The sequence below is a fragment of the Patiria miniata genome, unplaced genomic scaffold (assembly GCF_015706575.1).
Source record: "Patiria miniata isolate m_02_andy unplaced genomic scaffold, ASM1570657v1 HiC_scaffold_18, whole genome shotgun sequence".
NCBI lineage: Eukaryota > Metazoa > Echinodermata > Asteroidea > Valvatida > Asterinidae > Patiria > Patiria miniata.
In genome coordinates, this window is record NW_024037056.1 from 11,092,364 (window position 1) to 11,118,564 (window position 26,201).

At 40.0% G+C, this 26,201-nt stretch overlaps 1 protein-coding gene across 2 annotated transcripts in view; it reads left to right on the forward strand.

Moving 5' to 3' along the window:
• Positions 1-26,201, forward strand: part of LOC119724578 (rho GTPase-activating protein 18-like) — a 72,431-nt gene that overhangs the window by 37,630 nt on the left and 8,600 nt on the right. For both annotated transcript variants that reach the window (XM_038195686.1, XM_038195687.1), the window contains 8 exons: positions 1,548-1,701; positions 13,024-13,127; positions 15,297-15,368; positions 17,740-17,908; positions 18,567-18,658; positions 19,859-19,936; positions 22,359-22,518; positions 24,890-24,972. In XM_038195686.1, the coding sequence (XP_038051614.1) occupies positions 1,548-1,701; positions 13,024-13,127; positions 15,297-15,368; positions 17,740-17,908; positions 18,567-18,658; positions 19,859-19,936; positions 22,359-22,518; positions 24,890-24,972 (912 nt within the window). The remainder of the gene's footprint in view (positions 1-1,547; positions 1,702-13,023; positions 13,128-15,296; positions 15,369-17,739; positions 17,909-18,566; positions 18,659-19,858; positions 19,937-22,358; positions 22,519-24,889; positions 24,973-26,201) is intronic.

The window sequence follows — 26,201 nt, forward strand, 5'->3', positions numbered from 1 at the left end:
CATGTACATGTAATTTCATAAAAGCAAGTACAAAACTTTTGGAACAGCCACAGCCAAAATTAGAAGAGAACCGAACCCCACATAAACAAACCGCAGTTTTAGAAACATCCTAATGTCGTAGAGTGCAAGTACCAAATGTTTGGAATAGTCCAAGCCAAAGCTGGAAGGAAACCGATGTTTCAAAACCTCCTAAATTTATTTCCTTAGAAATTTGTATCAACTTTTGGAACAATCCAAGCCAAAGCTGGTAGGAACCTGAGGTTTCAAAAACCTCCTACTGGTACATGTACATACGTTCATGTAGACGGTCCAAATTTGTACACAACGTTTGGAACAGCCTTATGAGCCAAAGTTGGACGAAAGTCGAAGTTTCAAAAACCTACATGCATGTGCATACATATGTATGTAGAAAGTCCAAGTACAGTACCAGACTTTTGGAGCAGTCGAGGCGCAGCTGGAAGGAAGTCAGGGTTTCAAAAACCTTGTACATGTACAGGTGTACATGTTCATAGAAAATCCAAGTACCTATGTACGTACATGTATCAAACTTTTGGAACACTCCATTCACTCCAAGGGTTGGGGGAGGGTATATATATTTGTGACAAATCCTGTCTCCCCTCGAGGGGTCATATTACAGATAGTCACGCATGGATGGCATTCGAACCAAGAACCGGACGTCTGCTACGCAAACCGCCCAGGGCGGCCGCGCATGGTTAACATCACGCGGTGACGACGCATACCTTAAAACCATTGTTTGCAGACGGGACAAAAATATTGACATATTTCTGCATCCTCCAGTTCAATGTGGGCTGGATGGGGTAATTTGTGGTTACTCAGCTTTTGAGCTTTAGGATAGTTTGAGGGGATAGAAAGAAAATCGACTGTCTAAAAAGGGGCGGGGTTAGTTTGATACAAGGGGGTTGGCTAATTTTTCTTGTATCAGTAATAGTTCATAGTATCTTGTAATGTACATGTAATCTAGGGTCCAACAATGGGGTGGAGTTAGGGTGGTACCGGGGGGGGGGGGGTGCTATTTAGTACATTTGTTTTGTAGAAGTAATTTTGGGTCCAACAAAGGGGCTGACTTGTGGTGGTACAAGGGGGGGGGAATTTTCTTGGATTAATAATAGTACACGTACCAGTATATTGTACATACATCTACATATATACTAGATTGTTTTATTTTTGGGGTCTTACATCAGTGGACTTACAATGACCGATTTCACAAAACTCCCCGCAGATTGTGAAACCTCGGACTTGCACAACATAGCGGGGGCAAATTCTAATAACTATTTATTAAACCCACCCACTCATGCATCCTGTACAAGTGGCTGAAATTCAGACAGTTAAAATTATATGTACACGAAGAAAGACTAAGCCAAATTTCTTAACCAAATTTCTTCTCCAATTTGTATCAACTATCGGTGTTTCACATGCCCTGCTTAAGTTTCAAATTTTGAAACTTTGTCAGTACAACAGGCTTCTGAATTAGTTTGAAGATGCTTAACATTTACGCTTTTTCCGTGTTTCGTTGCTTGTTGTTCCAGCACTCCAACATCACGTACACGGACAGCCGCGGCGTCTCAAAGCGTGGGACTCGCCGGTCGCGGAGCAGGACGCTACCGGAGGGTCTGAGCAGCGAGAAGCTGCTGTCCAAATACAAGGATGCGTCGTCGGGCGTGGCCGACTCCGTCAACTCGGGTAAGAGATGAGATTGTAATTTACACTTCGGATTTCTTCCTTTATTTCTTGTCTTTTCTGGAAAAAGTTACCGGTAGTTCCGTGTCGTGGCCTTGTCGTCTGAAGCATTGAACTTGTAGTCTGTGGGTAATTCTGCAGGTTGTGGGTTCGAGTCCAGCCTGGGGTTACGGCGTGTGTGCCCTTGGGCAAGGCACTTTGTCACTCATTGCTTCTCCCCACCCAGGAGAAAATGGGTACCTGTAAGGGCAGAGATGGTTATTGTGATTTATTTTAGCTGCGTTGAGCCGAAATGGCGGAGATTGCCTTTGGAATGTTTCCTTAGCCCAATGAACAGGGTAATAATGATGTAACGCTTTGAGCATCAATATTTGTGGATGTGTTCTCCTTCTTCTTCTTCTTCTAATTATTAGTAAAGAAATGGAAACTCTGCCAACAAAAAGAATTGAAAGTTATATTAAAAGCTGCTGCTAATTTACAACTATGATCAAAGATGAAAATTGAGAAATTATCTCTCAAACATTTGCAACCATCTTTGATTTTGAAAAGGGAAGAAAAATATGAAGGTGGGGAAAATTTTTTTAAAAATAACTGACTTTCTTAAGAACAAGTTCAAAATGTTTGTATTACTTCCAAACCGGGCTTTGAGGAGGGGGGGGGGGGGATTCTGGAAGTGCTTAGCATCTACCGGTAGTCAATATACTTTTGTTCAAAAACTTAAGTCAAATTGATTCTTTTGCTTTGAGATAACAGCATTGTGATTCTGTAGTCTAGACTTTCAATTTGCACCCATACATGTACATAAAACAATGATTATCAGCAACAGCCTTAAATCTTATTTTACTATTTTTTATTTACCCAAGACCCAAGACGCTTTTCCATAAAGAAAACGGAATTAGCCTTTGTTAAGCTTTTTGACGGTTGCCATGGTAATAATTACCCTCTTTGTGATAAAATTGAAACAATTCTCCTGTCTAGACTTTGTGCTTATCATTGTTGAAAGATGCAAACGTTTTTGTCAAAACCGTCCTTAAAGACAAGTGCATTGTGCACGAGTGATAATTCTTACAAAGATTTTTCAAAAGTCTCCTTGAAAACTTTTCCTTTTACAGTTTGTACATGTACTTAAATAAGGCCAGGAAAAAATGTTGCAACCTGACGCCACTTCAGTGGTTGTGTACAAAGTCTATGGAGAGTCAAGAGAATTTTCTATGTACCAGTATTTCCTAACAAAATTAGACATGTTTCTCGGTCCCAGATTCATGTCTTATCATTTTTGCAATGACTGACCTTCACTAAGATGATATGAAGAAAAAAGTGGCGTCAGGTTGCAACATTTTTTTGTAAGGCCACCCCAGTCTGTTTGCAGTACCGTACTTAACTGCTTTAAAGAATCTTCTTTAATAGAAATAAATGAATATACATATGTACAGTGGAACGTCGCTATAATGAACATTGTGGGATCCACAGAAATTGTTCGTAATTCTGTATAACGATTTCACACATTAGTGGCGCCCTCTTTTACTCGTTGTTGTGAAGTTGCATTTACAAACCACGCGCGGAGTCGCCAAACTTGTCCATTAATATTTTCAATTCCGTAGCAGAACTTCACCAAGTACGCCCTGGTACATGTAGTTACTAGAAGATGACTTCGAAGGCGTGCGACTATTGAATCATGTAATTACACAGTTTTTAATAACAGCCATTTGTCGCTCTTCTGATGACATTTCCAGCAACAATGTTCGGTACGTTTTGTACACAAGAATTGGGAGCCAAGGCTGATGTTCGGTATAGCCGAATGTTTGGTATAGAGGTGTTCGGTATAGCGACGTTCCGCTGTATGTATCTTAAAATAATGCCTTGTTGAGATTTCTAACAACAGTCCCAAATGTACGGAATGTACAATGTACAACCTGAATCCATGAAATTCTAATACGGCAAGTTTCACTACCCAATCCAACCAAAATCTAACGCCTGAATAGGTAGGATTTGGATAGAATTTGGACAGTAAAGCTGAGCTACTGGAAATTACTTCACACAGCTCTTGATTCTAAAGATTCTGCAATTATGTGTAGTTACCACACAGACGGAAGACAGGGTACCGGCCTTGCTATTGGGGGAAAAATATGAACGTGATTGACCTCGGGTTTTTTGCCCGAGCAAGTGGGACGTCAACTGGGCGTAGAGCATCAAGAAACTGCACGCCATTCCAAACTTCCTCACTGATCACGTTCCTGAAAATTTATGAATCTAATCCTTCCTGGGTTTTAACCCCATCCCCATTATAAAAGGTTAAGAGAAGTTCGGAATAAAAATAGAAACTGAAGCATAAGGGAAAAGCTGGTTTTGCTTTTGGATTGATCAGCTCTGGGGGCTTGGACAACACGGTGGATCCAAAAATTTGGGGTCCTACATTTCATGGATTTCATAAACCTTGATTTTTGTCTGTGACTTTAGAAGAAGTTCAAACCTAAACAAAATACGTAAATTTGGAGAAAAGACACAAGAATAGTTTTGACTTACAAAATGTAGTTTAGAAAGATCGATTTTCGGAGACAACTATCGGCAGGGATTTTTAAAAGGTATGGTTCGTGTCAGCTTGAGACAGGGTTTTACAAGATGCAAGCAAATGTACGAGCCGTAGGTCGAAAATCAACTAGTAAAAATTCCTTGAAAATGGCGACTTTCTGATAACGAAAAAAAAGAAAGGAAAAGGCTTAAAGGGAATATACAACATTTGCAAACATTGAAAAACAAAACTACCAATTTTTTTATGAAATACCTTACTAGGATGTTGGTAAATGACAGTGTAAAGCATCCTGTAAAATTATGGCACCATGTGTGAAGTCATTTTCAAGAAAAGTGGTATTTTGTATAAATTTCCAACGGTGGTCGGCTGACCACCGTTGGAGAAACCTAACTATTTTTCAACTACTGCTCCAAATTTACCACTTTTTTTTCAGTCAAAATTTTGTTTGCTATTGGTTACAAGTTCATGAACGGGTGCAGGCCAGTTAGACTGGTTCCATTACCTTACAATTTTCCGGCATCTATAAATTGATCCATTTTATCTGAAGTGCAGTCAGGGAACCAGACTACTTGAACATTTTTGTTTTTTTCTTGGTTTTTCCAGTATTTTCGAAACACAAAACTTCAAACATGTCAGTGTAACAATATTTGATCTGTTATACTAACCCCTCAAAATAGTTCATTTTTGAAAATTACAGCAAAAGCCAGAGATGTCAATTCCCTTTAATCACAAGTTTCTTTGGAATCACACAAAAACATGTTGAATAAGTTTTGTAATGTTGATCCAGATACACGTACTGGTTTACCACAAGGTCTGAAACAAAGGTTAACATGGTTAATGAAGACATGCACATGTGTATTTATGGCTCTGATATATGGTTTACAAACGTCCCTGCCCTAAGCTTCTTCTTGAATCTTACACACCAACATACGTCAAACAAGTTAATAGGCCTATACGTACATGTACATGAATGTGCGTTGTGTAAGTTTGTACTTACGCAAAAACACGGCATTGAAAATGAATTCTTCTTGAATCTTACACAACCACATACGTCAAACAAGTTAATATACGTACATGAATGTGCGTTGTGTAAGTTTGCACTTACGCAAAAAACACGACATTGAAAATGAATTCTTCTTGAATCTTACACAACCACACACGTCAAACAAGTTAATATACATACATGAATGTGCGTTGTGTAAGTTTTCACTTACGCAAAAAACACGGCATTGAAAAGGAATTCTATTTTTCCCTCTTTGCATTAAAAAAAGAGTGACCCCAAGTATTTTCATTTAAATGTCTGTGAAAAAGAAAGACTTTTTTTCTGTCATCTCAACCAGAAGATTGCCCTGGTGGAGTTGGCTGCATTTTTTTCCCGGCGTCTGTCAATTGCGAGTCAAGTTCGTTCTTTGCGTTTGTGACAAAAATCGGAGTTCCGATTTCATTAACTGCAGTTTCATTAACTGCAGTAGGCTACTCATGTTCCTGTACCGGTATCTTAAAAATTTCTGTCTCGCTTTGCTAAATTTTGTTAAAAAAAAATTCTAAAAGTTTGCCACTGGGAAAGTAGGCTGTGAATTTACCGTATCAGTTAAAAATTACTTTTGAAAAGTAGAAATTATTTGGTGCAAGAAGTAAATTTTAAAGGTTTTCACTAACACAGGAATTAGTGCTGCATTTTTCTGTGTCCACTAATTTACGTATGCTCAAGAAAAAAAAGTACTTAATACTTTTTATTGGGCTTGTGCAGTAAGCTAAACGATTTCCTGTGTCCATGAAAAACGGATTTCGTAACTTCTCTCTAAGTAAAAAAAAAAGGGGGAAAAATGAAAAAGGAAAGGTTGGGATTAGGAAGTTGACTGAGCCTACCCAATTATCGGCCGGCTGTCAACGCCAGTATTAGCAGTTGTCGGGATTGAGTCATTTCAGTCACGTCTATAAATAGCCCTGATACATCAATGGGTTAAAAAGTTTGACCAAACAAATATTTCATAATATAAGTTTTGAGAGTCTCATGCAGTTTGTGGTGGTTTGGGGTAGGGTTGCATGCAAAGTAAAGTAAGTAAAGTCTGAGCCAATGTGGCCCATCAGGCCGGCGTTTATCTCCGGTTTCAGTAGCATGAAACGACTGAGAATATTTCTACTCCCCCCTGGATGGGATGCTAGTCCATCGCAGGTTACTCCTCAGCTAATGCTGGTACCCATTTGTACTCCTGGGTGGAGAGAGGCAAGTGGGGCTGAAGTGGCTTGCCCATGGACACAACAGATGACCAGCAGCTGGATTCGAACCCTGACCCTCTGATCAAGAGTCACAAATCCTAACCACAAGGCCACACTCCCACTAAGGGTTGCATGTACATGTAGTTCTGAAGAAAACAGACCAAATAAACAAAGTTTCTATTTCCAAACGGGAAATCAGATTTCTGTCATTGAGCAGCCACGGCTTCTGACAAAGTAAGAGTTGAAGACGAGAAAAATTAATGAGACGGCAGATGACGAGAAAAATCAACGCGCTGATGACGAGAAAAATCAACGAGATGGTAGAAGCTGAACCGAAGTACATTTTTATGTCAAATCCTTGAAAATGTGTACTCAGGAAATCTGTGACATAACTTTTTACTGGGAAGAGAAGGGGGTGGGGGGGTGGGGGTTGGGGTTGGTTGGGAGGGGGAGAGTTTGTACACGAATGTTATTCTTTTTTTGTGTGCTGATTTTACAAAACATGTGTTTTAAAGTTAAGGTCATAATGACATTTGCTGAAATATAAGATTATATGAATGTGTTTTACGTAGTACGGTAGATAAACTTTTTTGTAGAATTTGTTGCTAAGATTCTTATAAATCAGGAGTATTGTTTAAGTTTATGTGCAATTTTGAACTTCGAAATTTGATGCAATTTTTGCCATCAAATTGACTTACTGCCAAGCAACATCCATTATTCCGTTTGTTGCAAACTAAGTTTTGTTTTTCGCTTTTGAGATGTTTTCAGATATATTTTAAGAACTTACTGGTACAATGTATGAATACAATCTGTGCTGAAGGCCCTTTTTAAAACCAAATATGTGCCAACATTAGTTTGTGATAAGAGGTTTCTGACAAAATAAAAAAAATCTGTATATCGGTAGTTTAACCTTAACAGAACTCAACCCATCAAACCCCAACGGCATGTTTTGTTGGAATCTGTCAGGATGGGTACAGTACCCCTAAACTGACAGATTGGCACACCTCCAGAATCAAAGTCAGAAATACATGTACATATGTGTGGGCAGTTTCACTTATGTTGGAATTTGCTGGTTCATAGTTTATCAGGCTAGGGAGTTAAGGTGTCAATTGATTATATATCCGGTATTAAAACAACAATAATGGGCACATATTACATGTACGTTTGCAAATTCGCCTCAAATTTCCGGTACTTTTGGACATTACTTCATCTGAAAATGAATGACGTACCGGGGTACGTCCGTGCACGTCGACTAGAAATGGGTCCAAAGTACGTGTACTTAAGGTAATGACGTAACAGCCATCGAAAGTGTTTCATATTTATTTGAGAAATTTGACGCCAGAAATAGACCTGGCTTAACACCGTTGTTTACATTGAGACAGGAAGCGTCACCTTTTGTGCAGACTAGCCCAGGCCCGGCTGATTCAGCCTCAGGAGTGGCACGACGTGTCGCATCATGACCAAAAAAAAATATAGAAAATTAAAATCCTGCATCTCATAAAAACCAACTCAGTTTGTTGTCAGTAATTCACCAAGAAGCAGGCATTGTTTGTTGGTTGTCTACATTGTATCTTGTCGCCGGAAACACTTCTGTGAAAATCCTTCAAATGTTGTTGTGCGGAATACATGTTTCAACACGGCATTTCAGTATTTCATCTGCGTGACGAATTTTTAACAGTTTGAAGCAGTCTTGTCAAAAGTCATTCTCTACTTTTTAACGTCGCCAATTCTCTGAAATACATTTCTGACGCGGATACTACCTGTACTTGCCAGTCGTCACTTATCTGTGGATAATTTGGTAGTTGGCTATCCATCTTGAAACGTCATACAGCTATCTGCAGGAATTGTTCGACGCTGTTTTGGGCATTGGATTGAACTTGGAAGTCTATTTGTGTGGCTGGCTTTTTGAAACTTTTGTCTGCTCGGACACACCATGGATTGGCGTCAGAGCCTGTTCAGCTTTCAGAGTTTAATCGGATTTCCGTCCGAGGAAGAAGAAGAAGAAGAAACAGGTAGTTTTGATTTCTAGTAAGAGGTATTTTTGTTGCATATTTTGGCCTTTTTTTCCCCATCAAGCCCTATGCACAATGTGCAGTACGGTACGTGTACGCGTACAATGTTATCGTTGTTTGCATACCGGTACATGTACATACATTTACGCGTTTGTTTATGGTGTAAATCGAGGATTTTCCTTTGTTCCTCTTCCCTTTTCCTTTGTTTGCACTTCAACTTTTTCGCAACAGCTCTCATTGGTTTTGTACACGTCGTTGTTTAATCGAGGTCGTCCTCGATTTGGTTCCTGTCCTCGATTCACCGATGATGTTGCACGTGTGTGTCCTCAATTTACACCATAAACAAACGCTGTGTGCTTGTGTATTATTTTGGTGGTATGGGTGGCTTGTGCGTAAAGCGCTCGCCTCTCACCACTGGGGCCCTGGTTCGAATCCTGGCCGCGGACCATACATGCCATATTAGTAGAGTTGTTCATTCATTCTCTCCTGTGACACGAGGGTTTTTCTCCGGGCCCTCCGGTTTTCCTCCCTCCGCCAAAATCAACACTTTCGATATCTGGCTGTGCTTCGTAGTCATACATGAGTCGTATGGCGGCAGCCTAAGGCGCCTTTACCTGTACATGTACATGCCTGCGGCTTGACCACGTTGTAGCCGCATTCTTCCTAATTCAGCTTCTCAGCTGCGAGTAATGATGATCATTACTCGGTAGCTTCCCAAATTATTATTATTATAGAAAGAAACTCTGTATAACAGGTAAAAATACATTTAATTAAATTTTTTTTGTTGGGGGGGGGGTGTTCAGATGTTTGAGTTAAAGATAAGGCCAAAAAAAAAATAAATAAGTCGGTCTCTGGTCAGCGCGCGTCGATCTTTTTTTTTTTTCCAAAATGTTCCGCGGTAGCTCCAACAGCGCCCTCTATTTCTGCACCTCCTCAATTTTTTTTACCAAAGAGCACCAAGGAATGGGAAATTTCACCAAGGCAAATGATCAAAAGCACCAAGGCAAATTATGGAGGATACCAATGTACATGAGGACACCAAAAAAGCAAAACAGTACCCAACCTCGTCTGTACAATCCAAGCTCGAAGAAAAAAAAAAAAGCAAAAAAAAAAAAAAAAAGCCGCATGGCCACGTCAATTCCGGAACTTTGGTCTGACCAGAGACCGAATATTTTTTTATTTTTGGCCTAACTGTATGACTAAGTGTTGTTACTGCCGCGCAGACAAACCCATGTCAATTATCTGAAGCTGCGAACCACATGTGTTCTAGTAAAGATTACCAAAAGTACAATACGCAATATTGGGTTTACATAATAACACTGTAAAACCGGATGAAACATATTTTCGAGGTTTGGCGGTATACATGACCATCGAGTAGCTCTACTAAAAAGCGTTGATAGTGGCACGCAGATGATGTCAGAAGACAAACCCGTGTACTGGTACATGTGTTATTATCTCAAGCCACAAACTACGTATGTCCTGGGTAAGATATCATCATAGACGCACGTCGGAACATTCTAATTACGCTGTGGTCGCCCCTAAAATCCCTTGATCCTGTAGCAAGCTCCGCATATCACACAGGTACATGTATTTAAGCACTTTACGTTATTACGGACTACACAATGGTTCATCGTCATCCCCAACGGTTTCCCTTAAAGCTATAGTCCATCATTTGCAGCTATCCGAAAAGTAACTGGCGTACTTATTGTTGAAAAACATACTTGATTAAAAGATAGTAAGGGGACTAAACTCCCTGTGAAATTATTCTTTCTGGCAAGCTGTCAGTTAGAAGAAATCAACGAAAGAAGGCCTTTCCAACGGTGCATCTTAAGACGCACCGTAGGAAATTTCTGTTAGTAGTTCGTTTTTTTACTCGGCGAAGCGCGCGCAAGCGTTGACATGATGCACACGCGCGCACGGTTGCTATAATTCGTCGGATCAGTGCGCGGTATCGCGTAGCTGCAATCAGCTCAGTGAGAACGTGTCTCAGACGCTGAATTCAGGCCCAATTCAAAACATGATTCAGCAACTTTTGATTTGAAATTAAGATCCTAGAATGCTGTTTTCCTCGGAATGTACAGCTGAAGCTGAGCTGAAACTTCATCAGGTTAGTTGTTCAGTACCCTTCATTAGATTTTGAACACTTTTGTTGCTTCAAACGAACAAAATGCACAAATTACAAATGATGGACTATATCTTTAATACTGAGTTTTCAGTCTATCCTCCAGTGATCCTTAGGTTGTACTCCTGTTTTAATTTTTTTGCGGGGGTAAGCCTACACGGGGAGTCAGGTTGGCGTAGCTCGGTACTTTCCTCGCCTTCCACCGCTGTGACCCGGGTTCGATTCCTGCCTGGGCCAACATGTGGACTGGGTTTTCAGTCCCTACCTGATTCCGTGGGTTTTCCTCAGAATACTTTTCTGGGGTTTTCCTCCCACATCTTAAAACTGTAATTTCTTCACATTGTCTTCTCTTTACTTGGCCCAGTGGGAGACCAGCGGATTCCGCTGAATTGGCTACCAAGTTAAAAAAAAAAAATTAAATAAATAAATGAAGTGTCTCTTGTTTTACCTCTCTGATTGACTGACTGACTGTCACTTGTGACTTGGACTGGTTGTAGACAGTGCAGAGGCCCGGGCAGTGCTGTCTTATAGGATTACCCCGTAATGCCAATGAATGGGTTACATCCGGCCCATTGTGTGGACCAGATGCATAAAAAGACTTAAAGAGAATATTCTGAATCAATCAAGTAGAATTTTATGCACATTGGGACCAGTTTGACTAATGCTTGCCTAGTCTTTTTGTTGTTGGAATTTAGAATATATCAGTCCTATTTATGGTCATCCTGATAACTCGACGACCGTCATCCCCTGAAAAATATTTTTGTCATAACGGGGAATTTCTTACATCCGATGACAAGGGAGAAATGTAATACCTTGGGAATTACGGTATATCTGTGCATGCAGGGTTCTTACTTGTGGAAGGACGCGTTTCTGACAGAAGATATAAAAATGATGAACAGCAGATTTTGAAAGTCATTTGAATTTTCTTGTTTTTTGGGTTCTCATTTTCTGGGGGGGGGGGAAGGAAAGGTGAATCAATGGGTTTTAAACGACTGAAAACTCTGGTGGGGGGGAGGGGCACGTTCCTTCTCTCCCCCCCACCAATGCTCTTCCAGTTCCTCCCACAAAAAAACCCTGAAATTTGTCCCTTTCCCAAGTAGTGTCTCTGTTTTGTAGTAATTAAACTACAAGAGGATTATAAACAACTATTTTTTAATCAATTTTTTTTGTAATTCCTACAGAATTACGAAATACGTGGAAAAAGTGATATTAGAAAAAGGGAAAAGGAGCAACCTCTAGCATCGAAATAGATCCAGCTCTTCTCCCACTCCCACCCCACCCAACCCCACCCACGCAAAACAGAAATAATGTGAATTAGTTGCCAAAAGAAACCCTCTATAAAATATCACGTGTACGTACACATGTAACCTGTAACGTACAGTATTAATAGGTACATGATATTGTATTACAATTTAATATCGCCCCGAACCCTCCCCCCACCTTTCAAAATAGAAGACCACGCTATTTTTGTACGATTCGTTTGCAAAATCTGACGCCGATCTGTAAGCGGCGTGGTTCTTGGTCATGTCAACCAAAAGAAAGACGAACATAAAAAAAAAAAAAATTGATTTTAGACGTACATGTACGTGAGTATGTGAGGTGGCCATTAAAGGGAAAATACAACATTTGCAAAATCAACAAGTAAAACTACCAAATCATTTTGAAATACCTTGCTGGACTGTTAGTGAATGACAGTGTAAAGCATCCTGTAAAATCATGGCACCTGGTAAACTGTCATTTTCAAGAAAAGTGGTATTTTTGTATCAATTTCCAACGCTGGTCAGCCGACCAGCGTTTGAAAAAACTGGCTTTTTTTCAAATACTAGCCCCAATTGACCATCGCACTTGTTTGCAATCGATTACACACCTATGAACGGGTACGAGCCAGCTAGACTGGTTCCCTGACCTTACAATTCCCCAATGTATGTAAACTGCTCTGTTTCTTCTTATATGGAGTCAGGGAACCAGACTACAGGAAAAATGATTGTTTCTCTTGGTTTTTATAGCATTTTCGAACCCAAAACCTCAAAAAAGTCAGTGTAACTTTATTTGCTATATATTTCCAACCCCCCAATTCCATCCATTTCTGAAAATTACAGCAAAAGCAAATGATGTATATTCCCTTTAATGTCTAAGGGTTCCTCATTAATCCTTCAACTGGAAATGTACCGGTAGGCTTCGTCTGTTTGCGTGACCAACGACACCCTCGTTAACGTCACCCTCGTTAACGTCACCTGCAGCCTTCTATTGTTGTGCTTTCGATGTAAATGTAGCTTTTAATTTTCCAGACGTGTTGCTGTAGTGTCACTTGCCGTGACTGTTTCTTGCCCTGACTGTTTGTCTAATTGTCCTTGCTGCGCAGTCTCAAAATTTCCAGCGGTGTTCTAACGATCGTGACAATCGTATAAATACCGGTCCGTTTCTCTGCTTGTTGTATTCAGGTGTTAAGATCCTCAGTCTGACGCACACCATGCCGATCACGGTCCCCAGCCAGAAGGGCAACTACGACAATTTCCTGAGGTCCCAAATGCGGGATTCCATCTTGGTAAGTCTCAAGTTGAATACTCCAAAGCGTCGTTTTAACCCTAACTCCCCAGGGGGTGTACACAATTATATTGAAATTGGAGGATTCAAGACTGTTAGGGCTGTTATTGCTTTCAGCAAAGTGAAATTGAAGTCGCGAAACAGTAGCTACAAAAGTGTAGGTTAAGTTCCTGAAGTCTTTGTCGTTGTCCACAGAATCATTTGCTTTCTAAACAAGACACACAAAAAACTGATTACTTCTAGTCTTGTAAAAAGTCAATGGCATTTGGCAATAATTACTCACGAGATGTGGCTAGTGCTCAAAGCGCTCGCCTCTCACCAATGTGGCCCGGGTTCGATTCCCGGCTCGGACCACATGTGAGTAGAGTTGTGCGTTGATTCTCTCCTGTGCCACGAGGGTTTTTCTCCGGGCTCTCTGGTTTTCCTTTCTCTGCGCAAAAGTCAACACTTTTTGTTCTCTGGCTGTGCTCCGTGGTCGGACAATTCAGCTTCCTAGCTGTGAGTAAGGATTAGGGGGCCCCCCCCCCCCCTCCAAAAAACCCCACAAACAGCAACAAATTTTCCCATGATGCACCGTGGGTGATGGAAAAGTTGCACCGCAAACGTTAGCTTTCCACATTTGGATTCACTCAAATCACCCAACTCGTTCTCCCAGCGCGAGTCGCTTTAAACACCGCCCTCCTGCTTGCCACGCGCAAGTCACCAGAGAGTTTTGCCCAATAAAGTTGTCAGACTATTTTTCCCTAACCGCTTCGTGGCATGTTTTTTCCCCCCGAACTCTTGGACCAAAGTCAAAAAGGATATTAAATCCTTCCAGTTCCAAAGATTTTTTTCTCTCTCTTTTTTTCTTATTATTTGCTTTTAAGCGTTCAGCTTCCTAGGCCGACAAACATTTGTTTCATATTTCCTCCAATCTTGTTTGCATTTTTTCTTCTTTTTTTCGTGGGAGGCAAGTTATGAAAGATATTGTTTTGGTTTTGCTGGATAGTGTGCTGCTAAGTTTATTTCACGTGATCGATCGAGGCTTTGACATGTGTAATTTTTTTTTTAAAAAGCAAAAAAAAAAAAGCCGTGTGGCCGCGTCAATTCCAGAACTTTGGTCTGACCTGAGACCGAATATTTTTATGCCCCGCGGCGAAGCCGAAGGGGCATACTGTTTCCGCCTTGTCCTTCCGTGGGTGGGTGGGTGGGTGGGTGGGTGGGTGGGTGGGTGGGTGTGGGGGTGGGTGGGTGGGTGGGTGGGTGGGTGGGTGGGTGGGTGGTGTGTGTGTCCGGACAAATCTTGTCAGCGCGATAACTTGAGAAATACTTAACATATGAACTTCAAATTTGGTTTGTGGATTGTTCTTGGTAATCCTAAGAAGTCTTTCGCATTTGGGGCCAAAAGGCCAAAGGTCAAGTTCACAGTGGCTAAAACAATAGAAATCTTGTCAGCGCGATAACTTGAGAAATATTTTACATGTGAACTTCAAATTTGGTTTGTGGATTGTTTTTGGCAATCCTAAGAAGCCTTTCGCATTTGGGGCCAAAAGGCCAAAGGTCAAGTTCACAGTGGCTAAAACAATAGAAATCTTGTCAGCGCGATAACTTGAGAAATACTTTACATGTGAACTTCAAATTTGGTTTGTGGATTGTTCTTGGCAATCCTAAGAAGCCTATTGCATTTGGGGTCGAAAGGTCAAGTGTCAAGTTCACAGTGGCTAAAACAATAGAAATCTTGTCAGCGCGATAACTTGAGAAATACTTAACATATGAACTTCAAATTTGGTTTGTGGATTGTTCTTGGTAATCCTAAGAAGCCTATTGAATTTGGGGCAAAAAGGTCAAGGGTCAAGTTCACAGTGGCTAAAACAATAGAAATCTTGTATTTATTCTGAGATTATAGGGATTAGGGATTAATTCATATAAAACCTACAGAAGACACTAATGCTGTCAATGAATGTTCCATGTGACCAAGGTACATGTAAGTTGATGTTAAAAGAGTGGTGTTATGTCATGGGAACAGTCACGGTTGCGGGGCATTTGTGTTTGTAAACACACCTGACTTGTTTTTTTTTGGCCTTACATGTAGTTTTTTGGAATTTCTTTTTTTTGCCCACATTACATGAAAAGGAAAAGTATCATTCAGTTTTCATCAGATAATGGTTTTTTTTTTCCCCCGGAACCACAGGACTTGCAGTCATCCGAAGATGTCGCGCTTCGACAGGACGACCTGCTTCGGAGCTTGTCTGCCTCCCTTCCTGTGAGTTGATAATATTTATAATTATTTCTTTGTCTTTTCCTTTTCTTTTTATGGATATATTTTCAAGATGATTGTGTTTTGTCGGGAAGGTAGAGACAGTCTGAAGATGAAAATAAAAAAACAGAGGGTGACTTTATTTAAAACATATCCCACAGGAAGGAACAGACAAAGTTTAAATAAACAAAGTGGTTTTGTTTTGAACTAAAAAGAAGGCTCCATTTCCAGTGAGTCAAAAATGGAAGGAAAATTTGTTTCTCATTTGTTTTTCAAAGCACAGTTGCCCCCTTACCATGTTTTATTCCCAAATATACTGTCAGCTTTGTGGACAGACAATCACAATTAATTGCATCGAAGCTCTGTGAACTTTGTTCCGAATTGAAGGGCCGACAGTAATAAGAAACAAAATCTTGTTTAAAGACGTGAAGAGAAGTGATAGAGCAAGCTTTGAAGTAGGACGGGAAAAATGAAAACAATTCACACACATCCCTATGTGATTTGTTGTTGTTTTGCTGAAAGGACACTGAACCGTTTTGTGATCCGTGGACAGAACCTGAAAACGGTGGTTGTGTTTAAAATACCATAACTTGAAAATCACATGACAGATTTGAATGATTCTTGTACTAAAAGAAAGCTTATGAATTGGGCTTTCATATCCTAGATTTTGAAAGTGCTACATGCAGAACTTCACTTAAACAATGGTCCCGACATTTGGGTTTCGTTTTTTTTACTCACTCTGTAGGGGCGCCAAGTACAAAAATCTTATAGAACCAAAGCAGGAGAACGTTCATTAGCTTCGTGTTGATCTTGCAATTTACTACCGCATTCATGCTCTGTCGCCTTTGACTCATTCTCCTTCCTCCAGCCCCCCTTACCCCCCTCCCCTTACTCCCCCCCCCCCCCAACCCGACAATGCAGCCCAGGAACTCCCCAAATATGGGCATGGATTTTGCTCAAGTGGGACGCGGAATTCATGAATTACCGGCGGTACTCCGTTGAAAGCAGGATGCAAATTGCGGTCATTTTTTTTTTTCTTTTTTTTTACAGTAAGGAAAAAGTTGCATATGCTGAGGATAACATAACCTTGGGTCCCTGGGGACGAGGTGGTTGTCACGGCAATAGAAGAGGAGGTGGAGTTAATGGGGCAAGGGGGGAGGGGGGATGGGATAATGTGGTTTTGCGGGATTCTTTTTTTTTTAAGGGACGGATTATGACGTAGTGGGTTTATATCGGATGTTGTTGCATTTTCAAGGGAAACTTTCAATTGTCGCGGGGGGATGTTCGGTGCACGTGCTTGCGTAAATGTGTCAGTGTTGTGCTCTGTTTTTCCTCGGGCACATACACTGTACACTACGGTCGACACAATTTGTTTTTTGAAAGTTGTGTTGACTGTAGCAATTTATAAACCAGAATGAAATTATTCTTTACTTGTTTAATATTAATTGTACGGGTAGATCGTATTGACTTGATATAATTTACCAAGTATTTGACAGAATTTTTTTTTTTGTGCATACTGTACATGTAAATAGAGATGTGATTGCTTAATGATACAAATGTATGACTTGTGCTATGATGTGTAATTGTAATTGTGATTTTACTCATGATTGACTTGTGACTGACCTTTGATTTGTCTTGTGATTAACTTGTAACTGACTTGTGATTGTCTTGTGATTGACTTGTGACTGACTTGAGATTGACTTTTTATTAACTTGTGATTGTCTTGTGATTGACTTTTGACTGACTTGGGATTGACTTGTGATTGACTCGGGTCTGACTTGTGATTGACTTGTGACTGACTTGTGATTGACTTGTGACTGACTTGTGATTGACTTGTGATTGACTTGTGATTGACTCGTGATTGTCTTGTGATTGACTTGTGATTGACTTGTGACTGACTTGTGACTGACTTATAATTGTCTTGTGATGGACTTGTGACTGACTTGTGATTGTCTTGTGATTGTCTTGTGATCGACTTGTGATTATGTTGTGACCAGTTTGTGTCTTTACTTGAAACTAACCTTTCTTTTGAATTTGGACCTTCTTGTGAGTGGGATTTATTTGAAAATTTGTAATAAAAAGCTGTTTCCTCTCTGAGTGATCCCCGTTTGCTATTTCCCCGGTTTGCAGCATTGCTAATGTTGCTAGCATTCTGGCTTTAGGCGTGATCCCTGCCTACGTGGCATTTACGGACTTGTGGCTTCTGACTAGCGCCCCTTGAACAAAGACATTGACAAAATGGGGAGCCGCCAACATAGGGCTGGATAGCTCAGTTGGTAGAGCACCGGAACGGTAATCCAGAGGTCGCAGGTTCAAACCCCGCTTCAGTTAATTTCTTTGTCAATTTGAGAGTTTTTTCCTTCCTTTTGTCCTGCAGAATATCACCATTGCCAGGGACAAGCTGGGCATCACCCCAGTCCATTTCCTCTCCCCTAAAGACATCGACCGCGTCCGGCAGATCGCCCTGATTGAGCTGACGGCCATGTTTGATCGGCTTGGCCTGTCCTTCCAGCCGGTCCGCAAGTCCAGTCGAAAGAAATACAAAGGTGGGGTTCTGCATTTTTGGGAAACAAATTTTGCTTGAATCGAAGAGCCAGCCTTTTGTCCTCTGACTAACTGATGGACTAACTGATTGACTGACTGACTGACTGACTCCCCAACTCCCCTACTCCCCGACTCCCCCCTCCCCCCCCCCCCCCCCCCCTGTCTGCCTGACTGAGTCACCGAGTATAAAAGTGTTGTTAGGCCCCCAAAAAAAATAAGTCGGTCTCTGGTCAGCGCGAGCGTCGATTTTAATCATGCGCGTCAATCTTTTTTTTTCCAAAATGTTCCGCGGAAGCTCCAACAGCGCCCTCTATTTCCACACCTCCTCAATTTTTTTTTAACAAAGAGCACCAAGGAATGGGAAATTGCACCAAGGCAAATGATCGAAAGCACCAAGGCAAAATATGGAGGACACCAATGTACATGAGGACCAAAAAAGGCAAAATAGTACCCCCCTTGTCTGTACAATCCAAGCTTGAAGAAAGAAAAAAAAAAAAAAAGCCGCGTGGCCGCGTCAATTCTGGAACTTTGGTCTGACCAGAGACCGAATATATATTTTATTTGGCCTTAACTATGTTTCTCAGGTCCAGTTCAACTATGTAAGCCTAGTCTGTGTTTCTTACAAAACACAATATATTCTGTTTCACATATTCGTTATAGACTCTGGAATCTTTGGCGTCCCGCTCACAACGCTTGTAGAGAACGACAGACTATGGAGGCCGGACACAGACACGCCGCTGGTATTACAAAAAGTAAGAGGCTTAGAACTTCATGAATATACGCAAATAATTAATATGCATGCATGTAAAATTTGTATAACTTCATTTTGCCTTTAAGTGAGACCAAATACAGACCCATCACAGGCGATACAAAAGGTCAGAAGCTTGGAACTTCATAAATATTCACAAATAATTAATATGCATGTTTGTAAATTTTGTATAACTTAATTTTGCCTTTAAGTGAGACCAAATACAGATACATCGTAGGTGTTACAAAAGGTTGGAAGCTTAGAACTTCATGAATATTCACAAATAATTATTATGTATGTATGTAAATTTGATATTATGACTGAAGTTTGCCCTTAAATGTTGCTTACAGCAAAACTGTAACTCAAGTTGAGTTTACAGTCAGAACATCGAGCAAACATTTGTTTAACTGATGGGAAACATGGAACAGAATGAACCAAATTGTACTTTTTTCTTAAAATAAATTTCAGTTTTTCGAGATAACACTTTAAAAGAGTGTATACAAAAAAGCAAAAAAACTTTAAAAAAAAAAAAAAAAAAAAACACCTTTTTTTTCCAGTTGCAAGCATAATGCAGAGCTATTAGGAGTTGTCGTTTTGAATTAATTTCTAATTTTACACCCAACAAGCTGGAAACAGATATTTTTGTAACGATTTGTTATGGTTGAAACAGAATTCACATAGGATTTTTCTGAAATAAAAAACGGATATGGTGCATTTGAAAATCTTTTGCCTTAGGCTGAGAAGAAAAAAAAATTGTGTGTTTACGGGAATGCCCTAAAATTTTCCAGGTAGGTACATAGGAAGGAAAAAATATTATTTTGTAACTTTTGTGTGCATTTGCCCGTTCGTCTTTTATACTTACTTTGTTTACTTCGGGTCCCTTTGACCGTATTCTGTTTAATTAACCTGTTTAATTGTTTAATTAGCCAATAACTCAAACAAACAAATGTGCAAAGCGAACATTTTTCTGTTGTCAACATATACTTTATTTCAGATATTTGGCCAAATGTGGCAATAAGAAGCTTTGAGGTCGGAAAGTTGGCCTAAACAATTCCAGTTAGGTCGTTTACCGTGAATGCACACATTTTTTTTTAGGCCTTCCAACTGCATATGCTTAGTTATGTTACCCTTGTGTATGCTAGTGTTCTATCTGTATTTTTTGTTGGATGAAAACTTATAAACTTTCTTGTATTTTTTCCAACAGATCATTAGTTACTTGGAAGAGAACGGGCTTGACGAAGAAGGCGTTTTGAGAGTTCCGGGCTCGACGGGCAGAATTAAGGTAAACAAATTCCCTGAAACTCTGCACTTGCAAGATCCTTGGGATCATTAGGATGCATACAGGGTGAGTCAAAAAAAGCGGAACCCAAACCCCAAATATTATATTTCACATTAAAAAAATATGTAGCACCAAACATAATAATGACTGGAAAGCCAATTTCATCAGCTGCTTTTAGATGAAATTTTTTTTGAAATCGCCCTATTAAAGAATATCAACATTTAATCGCAATGAACCTAAAACCTCTTTCGTCCAAAAATGCGATTTCAAGAATCTTCGTCACAATTGTCTTCAAACATCACCAGCGATAAAACCGCAGTTTAAAAGTAAAAAAATATTCAACAAAGTCTTTTTGAAGGCCTGTCTTTTAAAAACGTGGATTTTATAAATCAAATTGTTTCCCTAACCAGGGTTGTTTATAAAGATATTGTGTACTACAGTTATTGACAGTTGTTGAAACAAGTATTCTGTGTCATTTTCTTTGTTGTTCCAAACAATCAGAATACGCAATAAACTGCTTTTTTTTTTGACGAAACAGGTTTCAGGGTCATTGCGCTAAATGGTGATATTCTTTGAACGGATTGAGCAATTTCAGTAATTTTTTTTATCTAAAAGTAGCTTATGAAATTGGCTTTCCAGTCATTATTATGTTTGGTGCTACCTATTTTTTTTAAAATGAAATATATTTTTTGGGGATTTGGGTTCCGCTTTTTTTGACTCACCCTGTACAAAAAATGCTTGCTTAAAAGAAAAGTTCCCAAATCCGGATGTTTACGTAGTTAGGAGCCTTGATTTGAAGGAAATTGTAGCAAATGCTTGGATAAAAGAAAAAGTCCACAATCCCAGATATTTACGCAGTTAGGAGCCTTTATTTGATGGAAGTTGTAGCATTTTAAGAGTTCCGGATTCGACGATAATCAAAATGCCAAGGTCTTGGAGATCATTAAAGTTGTTTACATCATTAGTAAAGTTCTGAACTATGTGAAATAATAAAAGTCAGGGTTTTTAACATGCTTCAAATGGAGTTAGTCTTTCTTTGACCCAATTTGGAGGTCTTTTGAGAGTTCCGGATCTGAGGTTAGTGAAGGTATAAAATGTATTTAAGTTGGTCTGTCTTGGGTCTTGGAGATCATTAAAGTTGTTTACATCATTAGTAAAATTCTGAAATTTGTAGTGAAATAATAAAAGGCAGGGTTTTCAAGATGCTTCAAACGGAGTAAAAAAGACAGTCAAATTGCCAGTAAAAAAAAACGTCCTGGCAAACATGATGGATTTCTTGGAATTCATGGATTTCATCATGGAATTTGTCAAGGGAAACGCATAAATTGTCAGGCAAGACCGCCGTGGAGTTAGACATGTAACCTACTTCTTCTTAGCCAAAATTGTTTGTGTTTTTCGGTAATTTCATATTTGAACCAGCTCTTCAGAACTCAACTCTTTCTAATCCCCCTCCCCCCCCCCCCCCATTATCAAGTCATTGGACATAGATCCTCGTTTCGCTTCCCTGAGTGCGAACAATTAATTAAAGACGTTCCTGTTTTGGACGCACATTGGCCCACATGAGGCTCGGGGGTATTAGCAATACAAATTAATATTGACACTACTGCTGTTGTGCACCGGGAGTTTGTTACACGACAGGATATCGTGATTTAGGCTGTGAGATAGTTACAAGTTAAACATCTGTCGTTAGATCAGATATAAACGTTTCCATTTGGTCTCTCGAAGGCCAATTTTTACGTTGCGGTGGAAAATATTTTTGAAGAATGCACGAGCCTGTGCAAAAGCAATGGAAATGTGTGGATGATGCAGAAATGATGACTTGTTATGACTTGTGATGACTTGTGATGATTTGTGGTGGACTTGTGATGACATGTGATGACTTGTGATGACTTGTGATGACTTGTGATTTGTTATGACTTGTGATTGACTTGTGATGGCTTGTGATGGCTTGCGATGACTTGCGATGACTTGTGATGACTTTTGACGACTTGTGACTACTTGTGATGACTTGTGATGACTTGTGATGGCTTGTGATGACTTGTGATGACTTGTGATGACTTGTGATGACTTGTGACTTGTGATGACTTGTGATTGACTTGTGATGACTTGTGATGACTTTTGATTGTTGATGACTTGTGATGACTTGTGATGGCTTGTGATGGCTTGTGACGATTTGTGATGACTTGTGATGACTTGTGACAAGTGATGACTTGTGACAAGTGATGACTTGTGATGACTTCTGATGACCTGTGATGACGTGTGATGACTTGTGATGTCTTTAATGCAACTCTGCGTCTTCCTGAATGCAACAACCTGAGGCATCAATCAATTCTCCTTCAAGCCACCCAAACAATTCTCAGTACGACCCCATCAAAACTTGATGAATAAATTGAGTTGTTCCTCTCTGCCTTGTCTCTCCGCACAGCAACTCCGTGAGGAAATCGAGAGCCTGTTCTACGAGGGCAAATTCAAGTTTGAAGATTTACGCATCAACGACATCGTGGGTCTCCTCAAGCAGTTCCTGCGCGACCTGCCGACGCCCATCCTGACCCTGGACTACATCAACGCCTTCGCCATGGTGGAAAGTAAGTCCCTCGCTCTCCTTGTTTCGCAACCGATAGAGGGCTCTCTCCATTTGCATGTACATTCAATATGAACGAGGCTTCGCCTCACCCACTACTTTGTCTTTATACTACATTACATTGTATTACATTGCAGTTATTACATGTACCTGTGCTGGGGCAATTTGGGGCAGTGCAGGGAATAACAGACTGGGCAGTTTAGGGCAGTACAGAGACTTCATGGGTTTAAAATGCTGGCTGTTAGGCCAAAAAAAAAAAATATTCGGTCTCTGGTCAGACCAAAGTTCCAGTATTGACGCGGCCACGCGGCTTTTTTTTTTTTTTTTTTTTTTTTTTTTTTCTTCAAGCTTGGATTGTACAGACAAGGTGTGGTACTATTTTGCTTTTTTGGTGTCCTCATGTACATTGGTGTCCTCCATAATTTGCCTTGGTGCTTTCGATCATTTGCCTTGGTGCAATTTCCCATTCCTTGGTACTCTTTGGTAAAAAAAAAAATGAGGAGGTGCGGAAATAGAGGGCGCTGTTGGAGCTACCGCGGAACATTTTGGAAAAAAAAAAGATCGACGCGCATGCTTAAAATCGACGCGCGCGCTGACCAGAGACCGACTTATTTTTTTTTTGGCCTTAGCGCCGATAGGCATTTTTTGTTTTGGCCCAAAGTTTTGTTACCTACAAGCATTTGCTTTTCACGCATTTTGTTTGTTCCCAATAAATAACACCACTCAAAATCCAAAGAAGAAGGTTCAAAACCTAACCTGTTGAAGTTTCAGCTCAGTGGATATGCACTTTTCAAAAAACCAGTGAAAAACCATGCATAACCATTTGGTCACGGAACACGATTTCGTCATTATAACCAGGCCTGCAACTTTTCCTCGGATCCGCTGATTTCCTTGTTTTTTTTTTACTAGAATGAATGAATGAATGCCATTACAAAATTGAAAAACACTGTACAAAGTCTTGTGTGGTTTAGAATTTCCTCGTTTTTTTTTCTAAATTCCCAGTTGCATGCCTGTATGACTTTTTTTTTTCCAAAAATCAGTCAATTGACTGATCATTGGAAATCACCTGGGCCTACATTTCTTGATTTCCTCTAAACGACAACCAGCCAGACGGAATAATTTTCACAGGGCGTTTAGTACCAGCATACGATCTTGAATCCAAGTTAGCTTTTGTGATAATAATTCGGTAGCGGATTACTTTTGGGATAAATGCAAATGATCCTATATGCCTTGAAGAGTTCTTGCAACACCTGTTGCTCGTTATCAAGGTCAGATGCGGCCGTTATCTCCAGGATGTATCAGTAAGGATCTGGATTTCGTAGGGAGATGGATTGCTTCCGGCTCGGAAAAATGGCCGGAACTGACCACGGATCTCAGAAAGGGCTTGAAATGCCTGGTCTCAAGTTCTCTGTTTTTGTGATACGGGTATCGGTTTACGACCTGTCGAAAGTCATTAAACTTGACGAGCTGCCCGACCTGACGTTCGGAGGATAGGATGGCATTTAGATGATTTGAGTTTAGAAGATAGAATTCAGAAGATAAAGCGTGCAAGATTTAGTTGAGAAAGATTGGATTCCTAAGGCAGGATATAGACAGATTTAGGATTAAGAAAGATGGTTTTGAAGGTAAGATTTGGAAGATACGACTGAGATGATTGAATTTAGAAGATACAGTTATCAAGAGCGTATTCATGATTTATGGTTAGAAGATTTTATTTATAAAATAGGATACAGTAAGACATTTTAGGATTTAGAAAGAAGATTTAGATAATAGGATTGAGAAGATAGGATTTAGATGATTAGATTTAGATGATGTGATTTGGAAGATTGGATTAAGGAAATAGGATTAACAAAATACATGTAGTATTAAGTAGATGAGAATTAGAAGACAGGATTTAGATGATGAAAATAAAAAATGAAAATAAAAAAATTAATGAAATAGGATTAACAAAATAGGATTAAGTAGATGAAAATTAGAAGACAGGATTTAGATGATGAAAATAAAAAGATAGGATTTTATAGAACGTTTGATTTAGAATATGGATTGAGCAGATAGGATTTAGAAGATAGGATTAAGAAATTAGGATTAAGAAGCTAGATTGAGGAGATTGGACTAGATTAAGAATTGGATTTAGATGGGATTTAAAAGACAGAACGGGAAGATACCGGTAGAAGATTGTTAATTAGTTGTGCTATGCAGGTTTAACTCAAGGAAGACTGCGTGAACGGTGAACGTAGGTCCTTTTTGATAATTCAGATTTCATTTTTGATAAACAGGTTAAGAATTGTTTTCACTTAAACGTGTAAACGTCACATCCTTAAGAAGATCGTTGCCCAAAATAACCAAGAAAACTGCTTATATCCGTCTCCAAACAGAAATCCAAGATCGCAAGAAGCAGCTCCAGTGTCTCAACCTCTTAATCTTGGTCCTCCCCGACATCCACAGAGCTACCCTGAAGGTAAGCCGGTTATACCCCTCAGTAACAACCCCTCCCTCAAATTTGGAAAAGGGCGTAGGTTCACGGACTCGGTTTTCCCCGGTACACGCTTGCTCCGACCCGTTGCGAAACTTAGCCGAAGGGAAATCACAACCTCATGCTTGTTTAACATTTGATTTGCCGCATGAAAGCCGGTGTTGTTTGGGACCTTCGGGCTATTTTTCGCTTTCGCAAATGCGTGAAGGTCACACGCACAAAGGTTCCTTGGTGTTGAGAAGCGGTTGTGGTAAAGCATCTTGCCCGAGGACACAAGTTTTTTTTAGCCCAGTTGATGCGAGATATGGGAACACTATTCACTGCCACGCCAAAGCATACCCTAAGTTGTTCAGGATCTGTGGGTTATTTTTGGATTTCAGAAATGCGTGATGTTGAGAATTGGTTGCGGTAAAGTGTCTTGCCTAAAGACACAATGCTTTTGATTCCTTGCAGTTTTTGTGTCAGATTTGCAAGCATTTTGCACTGTTAAACCTAAGTCGATTCATAATTCGGTTGCAAGTTCTTTAAGAACAGGTTTAAGAAACATGTCAGATCTGTTTTGAATTGAGGTGAAATATTTCAATTTTTTTTCGCCGCCTTAGTAGCTGAATTTTTTTGATAAACTTTCAACTCTCAAAAGACTTTTAACGGACGTTAAGCTCAGTTAACCTCCAAACACATTAACCACCCACAAACACAAAAATCCCCATCTTTCCTGATCCGCTTAACATTTCAAAACCAGCCGGAGTTTTCCAATTAGTCAGTTCCCGGGAAGGAAGTTGAAAAAAAAAAAAAGTGTTTAAAAATACACGCAGAGACTTCCATTATGTGATCAGTACCCATTTAATTTCTGTGAAAGAGAAAGGCTAAGACCTAAACAGAATTTTTTTTATCAGGGCGTTTGAGGATGTGTCGGAATTGCCGCTTAAATCCTAACCCTTGCGTGAACTTCACCGCCATTTCTTATCAGTGCGTGCAAGTTAATGGGACACGTCAAGACTCTGTAATAGGATGGGGTGTCTTAATAATAGACAAATTTGGGCGTGTTGCTTGTGCATGATGATGTGTATTTTGCGTCTGGATTCTGCAGAGAATGAAATGAGAAGTAAACCAGAACTGAACACCGCAAAAAAGAAAAAGTCTGGACTCATTGGGTCATAAGTTTGAATCTGATCGTCTTAGGATGACGTCATTTATATGGACCTATGGGGAAT